This window comes from Echinococcus granulosus (assembly GCF_000524195.1).
Source record: "Echinococcus granulosus chromosome Unknown EG_S00187, whole genome shotgun sequence".
Taxonomy (NCBI): domain Eukaryota; kingdom Metazoa; phylum Platyhelminthes; class Cestoda; order Cyclophyllidea; family Taeniidae; genus Echinococcus; species Echinococcus granulosus.
The window spans coordinates 68,401-75,256 of record NW_020170567.1 but is presented as its reverse complement, the minus strand read 5'-3'; the positions used below and the strand labels follow the sequence as shown (position 1 = coordinate 75,256).

The 6,856-nt window shown below is 43.0% G+C and overlaps 1 protein-coding gene across 1 annotated transcript in view; it reads right to left on the bottom strand. All coding sequences in view use genetic code 11, as the record gives it.

Moving 5' to 3' along the window:
* Positions 1–6,856, bottom strand: part of EGR_10071 (DnaJ subfamily C member protein) — a gene marked incomplete at both ends in the record, with an annotated part of 50,605 nt that overhangs the window by 19,922 nt on the left and 23,827 nt on the right. The window contains 10 exons of the mRNA XM_024499320.1: positions 274–465; positions 1,391–1,504; positions 1,751–1,846; positions 1,925–2,000; positions 3,108–3,286; positions 4,761–4,916; positions 5,764–5,971; positions 6,079–6,305; positions 6,380–6,462; positions 6,529–6,695. Coding sequence (XP_024346270.1) covers positions 274–465; positions 1,391–1,504; positions 1,751–1,846; positions 1,925–2,000; positions 3,108–3,286; positions 4,761–4,916; positions 5,764–5,971; positions 6,079–6,305; positions 6,380–6,462; positions 6,529–6,695 — 1,498 coding nt within the window. The remainder of the gene's footprint in view (positions 1–273; positions 466–1,390; positions 1,505–1,750; positions 1,847–1,924; positions 2,001–3,107; positions 3,287–4,760; positions 4,917–5,763; positions 5,972–6,078; positions 6,306–6,379; positions 6,463–6,528; positions 6,696–6,856) is intronic.

Sequence of the window (6,856 nt, the reverse complement as noted above, 5' to 3'; positions counted from 1 at the left end):
GTCACTACACACTGTTTGACGTATGCACCCCCACTAACTCACCAACTGTCGCTGTTGCCTGGGTTCTTGATTAAGGGTGATGTCTGGACTGGTCCAGGCACATGTGCGCCGACTGGTTAGGGTAGTAATAAGGCACAACTACCGCCTACTGCGAATTGATTGCTTTTAATCAATTCTGTCCAAAAATGAAAATTTCAAACAAATCAAACCGATTTTGGCATATCAATCTTCCAATCTGCAAGAATGCCGTCCACAGATTAGCAAATCACTTACCCTTAGGTTCCAAATCAGATCGGGTTTGGCGTGATCCCGTTGAAAGTGGTAGTAGAAGAGAGGCCAGTTGAGAGTGCGAGGCAATTCGGTCGGTTTGCCGTCCACTCGGGTGTCCGGGGTGCCCAGTTTGATTCGCATGCGACGGGTCAAGCGCAGCGCCACAGGTCTGTCCTCAATGTTCGGAGTGGATGGCTTTAACAGGGAGTAAAGGGATAGAGTGCTGATTAATTGGAGAATAGCAAATTTAATCGACTCTGGACAATCGTGGCACTACAGTTCCTAGATAGACCATAGTTAACTTGGGTGAATTTCCTAAAGTTGGTACAGAAGATTGGATGAACAGGGCGTCAATGGATGGTTGGCATGATGGATACCTAAGAAATGTAGGAAAGAACTATCCAGAAATAAAGTGGTCGAAGATGAAGTGGAGAGATACTTTAGTGGGGACCAAAGAACGATCTGTACCAACTATAGAAAGCCGCTTTAAAGAAAAATTATCATTCTCAAATGTTAAAATCGCTAACTTGGCAGATGTTTGGAATCATTTATCTCAAATGTAAAAGGATAGAAAACGGGAAGAATTGAACGGGAAGGGTTCGGCAAATGATTAGACGAACCAAATACGGATGAATCGGAGGCGGATTGATGAATAAGGTAAGATGAAAGTTGTATCTGGCCCAGATAAGGGCATAGCACAGACGATAAAAAGATGAAGGCATCGAAAATAAACTGGGCAGATGAGAGAATCTAGGGTGGATGAATCAAAAGATGTGTTAATCAGGGATATACCGGTAGTAAAAGACAAATGAGTGGCCGAATTATAGGGGGATGAATGAACACCCTAGAGATAGGCAGATAACAAATAGATGAGTGAGTCTGGAATGCATAGTTAAGAGGAGAATGAACTGGAGAAAGGATTATAAAGACATGGACAATTAGATATATACTCATGGCCAAAGTCGGATAGGTTTTACGGTGAAGTAAATTTTGGCACTTTAGGCTGTAATGCACAATTTATGTTTGAAATTTGAAAGAGAGGGTTTAGAAATGTAGCCACATCTTCCACCAGGGCTCTAAACTGGAGACAAAAGCCGAAATCACGACAAAGAACACGCACCTTTCTGGGCTGAAGGCCGACCTTGACCCTCCAATGCTGCAAAATGCTGTCCACACGCTCCTGTAGAATGTACAGTGGTTCCGATTTTTTGCTTTGCACTCGCAATACGTGCTCCTAGAGGTAAAAAGTAGCAAAAAGATGTCTTAAAACTAAACGAAACAAAGCAACAAAGAGGGATTTCGGTGTGCAAGGGGCAATAACATTGCTACCGACTAAATTTCAATAAAAAATTAAAAAGGTCGTTTTCGAAGCAATCACAAGTTCCGATTCCAAAGGGGCGATAGAAGCTCTCACGTGCTCAGTACATAATCATTACAAAGCAGTAGTTGACTTCTTGTTTAAAGAATAACCCGGTCGTACTTGAGCTAATTGAAGATTGTCCCTCACAAAAAGATGATCTTTTTCTGTTTCCGGGGGAAGATCAGGAGAGTCCAGAAATGAGAGAAGACCCTCGGGCTATCAAAATATACAAAAAAAGATATTATGGACACCAATATTGTGAAACCACCCCCCATGAAGGCTACAGTGACTCACAAAAACGCGTTTTAGCAAATCCTGAGCTTGAGGATTGTTCTCCGTCCACAGGGCGATCAGTTGACGACTCAGTTGTCTAGACATTGGGAGACGAAAAATACCACAAAGCAACGTTAACATCGTACTCCCACTCGAAATTTTTAAATAGTAGCCTTCATATCGTAGAAGGATCGTATTGTGTTGCCTTTTAGAGTCGGTTCACCTGAACCTCTCTTTCCAATGCAACTTGCCTAACCAGAGGAACGCGTGACATGAGCAATCGTATCGAAATCAGAACGGACTATAAACCACTACAAATTTGATTCAACCATTCATCTTACCGTTTTCACTTCTATCTTCCAGATCGGTGGGTGTTTTCAAAGCATCACCGACATATTCACATCGTCGCTGTTGTTTTAACTACCAATGAGTAGAAGTATGTGGAACAACCAAGCGTTGAGGAAGACGGTTGAAACAGGGTACGAAGTGGGTCCCTTAAATCCGCTCCATTAAAACCCGCACTTTAGTTGTGTGCCTTCTGCTCATAAATTTTGATCATGTCTGGAAGACACCAAAAAATCTGATAGATCGCAATAAACGATCCCCAGAGGAAAACTGTTCATGACATCTCCGCATTCAACGCATTGCTTCTTTCCGGTAATGGAAGGTAGAAAAGTGGAAAAATGGTTGTTGGATGCTCAATAAGTCGTCAGGACAATTTACTACGCATAAACGTCATAGGAAAGAAGGCTGATTCCGTTTAGAGTCACAAAAGAGGAAGAGTTATCAAAACTAAGGAAGAGTGGCCACTAGTAGTTTACGAGACGAGAGCCAACATGCGAAGATAACGCAGCCCTGATCAACCCTCTCACAATTCGACCTCCACGACAGTGGCATACAGCTCTACTAATAGGAACCCAGCCTATTGACACACTTCGATAATAAACTAGCCTCCCGGCAGCTAGGTCGCAATAATGGCCCCAGGGAATGAAAGTGAAAATCGTGTAATTAGTTGTTTAAGTAGAACCGCAGTCAATCTGTGCAATCAAATGCTCATAAATACGCAAACATAGAAGCAACTGCTTTACCAAGACAGTCTTTGACGAAAAAATGGCAATCGATGGCTTTCTTCAGCAGAGAAGACTGGACGGTAAAAATACCGCCTAAGATTACCGCTCTAGATATGGCCTATCCATTATCCTACCTGAGAACAAGATTTCGCGGATCGTTAACATTGGCGAAACAAGCAATTAAGATGTGCTGCAAAAGAGCTCCCTCGGCCAACGACATCTGCCGCAGCTGCGCCACCAGTGCCTCCGAGGCTTCATCGATTATTGCACGCATTACAAGTCCCGCACCCTTCACTATAGCCAGACTCGGATGCTGAGTAAAAAAAGACAGAAGCAAAAAAGCAATGGTTAGTTTTTTCTTCTGGTGATCTGGTCATTTCTATGAATGCAGGCTGAAAGGAAAAATGGAGAAGAAATGGCTGCGATTGGATCGAACCTACAGACGGTTTCAAGGACAAAAGAAAATTGGCGATATTTAACAAATCTCTCATTTCCTTCCTCTATCGACCAACTTCTGGATTCGAAATATAAATAGCAAAAGTGTAGAAGACATTTCGAGAATGATTTACGAATGGACGGTCAAAATTGAGCCACTAGGCCTAATTAGTCCCTCTTTAGAAATACTAGGGTATGTCTTGGGTCACGAAGGACGCAATTATGGCTAGAATTCCGTTTAATGTGAACTTTAAAAGATCGCAGGCCAGCTGGAAAAAAAAATATTGATCTGGAGATTGCTACGATGCTAGGGCGTTAAAGTGTGACTTCTCATCAGTTGAATGTCCCCAAGGCGTTCTAAGACCGATTCATGAATGGGACTCTAAACTCCGGAGCTTCAAGCTCCAGGATGCAGACAGCTATTCACACACATAGGAAGACAAGACGCAGAACAATGCATAAAAACTGGCAGATTTGCCTTATCTATCACTGTTGTATTTTATCAAGACAGAGGGTAGACTACTTCCCAAAAGCTGAAATAATCCTTTCTCTTCTCCTGCCGTTGTGGAGCAGAAAATGAATCAGGCATCAAAACAACCAGCCAATTAATTATTTGACCTACGTAGCCCTGAAATCCAACATGTAAAAAACGACTTACTTCCCATAAAATCCATAGTCGCTCCATCGTTAAATATCACGTTGGTGGGTGGGCAGGAGAGAAAGGTAAACGGACAAAGTGTCTTAATCCTCATAATCAAGATGCAAAACTGGTAGTGAGACTCGAAGACATCAACCAAAGGGCTTTTTCTAAGACGAAGTTTAATGAATGACTTTCATTACTTAATAATAAGTCTTCCTGTCTTGTTCAACGATCTTGAATGTTTCAAAATTCGTCTTTCTTGAAGAAAAGACGCTCGACAACCAATACAGGAATAGGAACTCCAACTCTTGAAATTCAGGTTCCAGGAATTCTAATTGTTTTTCAAAAAATCACGAATGCTATGGCTTATAATCCTGTAGATCTGTCACTTCCTGAAGGGATATGTCACAAAGGAAGAATATGAGACAGACCAAGTCTACAGATTATAAGCGTGAGGTTACAAGTTAGCAGATTCGGAGACATCAATCTAAAGGGAACTACGCCCTAGATTCCAGGACTTTTGATAACACATTCTAAAGAAGGAGACATCTATGACCGATTCACGAGAGGAGCTTTTAACCAATGCATTCTAATCTATAATGGCACAGACAGAGAGAACATGTAGAAAGGTAAGCAGTCGTGGAACAGTTTGAGCTTTAAAAGATGCCTCCAGAAGTATCGACCAAATCCAAAGTAAGTAAAAGAGATCTACCGAGAAGAGCCGAAAGATGGCACGACCCCGTGAAGCGACCATTGTCAGGAGGGTTTCAAAAGACGCCCCCTCCGAAGTCTCCGAGTAGGGCAGACAGAGGGCGAAGGTAAAGAAATCAAGAAGACCCGAAATGACCAATGAACCAGTGCCACGAAGCTGAGTAGAACAAACAGAAAGGTAATATACGGCTTAATTCATTCTGGTAGCGACAGCTATGGCTGCCGATAATACAGATATCGCTTAATGCGAGCAAAATAAAGCTGAACCCATTGCAGTTACACCATTTAACCGGCTAACTGCGGATGCTAGGTGTCGCTCTATAGGACTGTGACACGGTTGAAGTCTTCTTTGGATAATAGCAGGTATCTGCAGATTGAAGTTTTACGACTTTCTTCTTGTCGCCACATACTGTTGCATGTTTGCATTCGCTCACCTATCCACTATCATTGTCGTCTGGCACCTCGATTAACGAAGGTTCCTAGACTAGCTCAGACCGGTTAATAAGGGCACCAATAGAGCACAAGTGCCGTCTATCGATGTGCGTAGTGCCGCTGCACTATCCTAAGTTATAGTTACGAAATTAAAAGTCCAGATTCAGCTTGAACATTCCACGTAACAGGAGCATACATAGAACTGGGGACGAATCGACCTTGGCTACCAAACTGAGCCCTTTCGCATATTCGTAGCAAGGCCATTTTAAAAGCTTGGCGCTACATCTGTGAGATATACCGGAAATCTACTACCCCTTCTCAATGGTGCAGGCGATTCTGTTGACGTTGAAAAGAGGGGTCGCAATCAAGGCAATACCTACTTTTGTAAATACTCGGCGTGGAGATTCGAACAAAGACCGGAAATGAACAAGCTGAAGACCGTTCATAAAAGGAGTGCCTTCAATATTGAAGATGAAAAAGTGGGAGATGAGCTAAGATTAAGGCTTTGCTTCTAGCCTCAGGTCTCGCCAACTTTTCAGTAAACTTAGGCGAAAAAAAAAACCACAACTCACTGCGTGCAAAGTGAACAAATTGACTAACTGTCGCATAAACGGAGCACTCGACATGATTGACGCCTTATTGAGCTGTTCCTGTCGCAGATCCGGCGACTCATGCATGGGTTGCATCAGTGTATTCACTGCGTCGATTACTGCATGCGTCAATGAGTCATCATTTTGAGCTAGCGCGGCCACCACGGCTCTGCCAAGATTCTCTCTCACCCTATTTACAAAAAATTAACCTTGCTAATAAGTTATTAGCAGCCAATATTAAATAGACAAACTAATCCCATCAATCAAAACAATCAGTTTTAAATAGCCGCTACTGACCCAGATAACTGAGTAAAGGCCTCAAAACCAGCTTTAGACGCGACTAGACGTCGAATTGCTTGAAACCTTGCCTCGTCCAGCTGCAAACGAACCTCACGGTCTGGAAGACCTTTCCGATAAATAAAATCATCATCAGTAGGCACAGAACGTTGCGTACTAGGACACCGAGAGAGAAGGACGATTAGAGCGTCTTTAATTAGTCGTTCCTTGTTTTCAGTGAAAATACCCTGACGATAAAACACAGAAAAAGGCGATATCAAACCCAATTCCAATGTGATCAAGATGGGTCACAATAACTCACGTCCTGACTGACGGCATGTACCAGCCCACTATAGGCGACATTGGCATTGAATCGTTCGATCACCTCCCAGAACGAAATATCTTCTAAAAAATGGTAGACGGATCAGTAAATGATACGACTCTCCTGAAGAGGACGGATAAGCCGCTTACCCGGCGGTTGGCGTAAAAATCGAAGATGCATAGACTCGACCTCCGCCGAGGATAAAACTGATGTGGGTTGTAGGCGTAGACTTCGACGAGATTTAGTAGAACGAACACAGACGCATTGGTTACCGCTGGCTCTAACTCCGTCCAAAATAGAACAGAGCAGGGAGTCTCTGTAGGGTTTTTAAAAGATGGAGTTCATATTGTGGTACAGGGATATCCACTATAACTCTGCATGATTCGACACCAGCTTTCTTCTACCACATCCAACGGAATCACGCCAGTCCCGATGGATAGCAAGTGGGTGGATGCACACGTCAGTGTATGTGGTGAT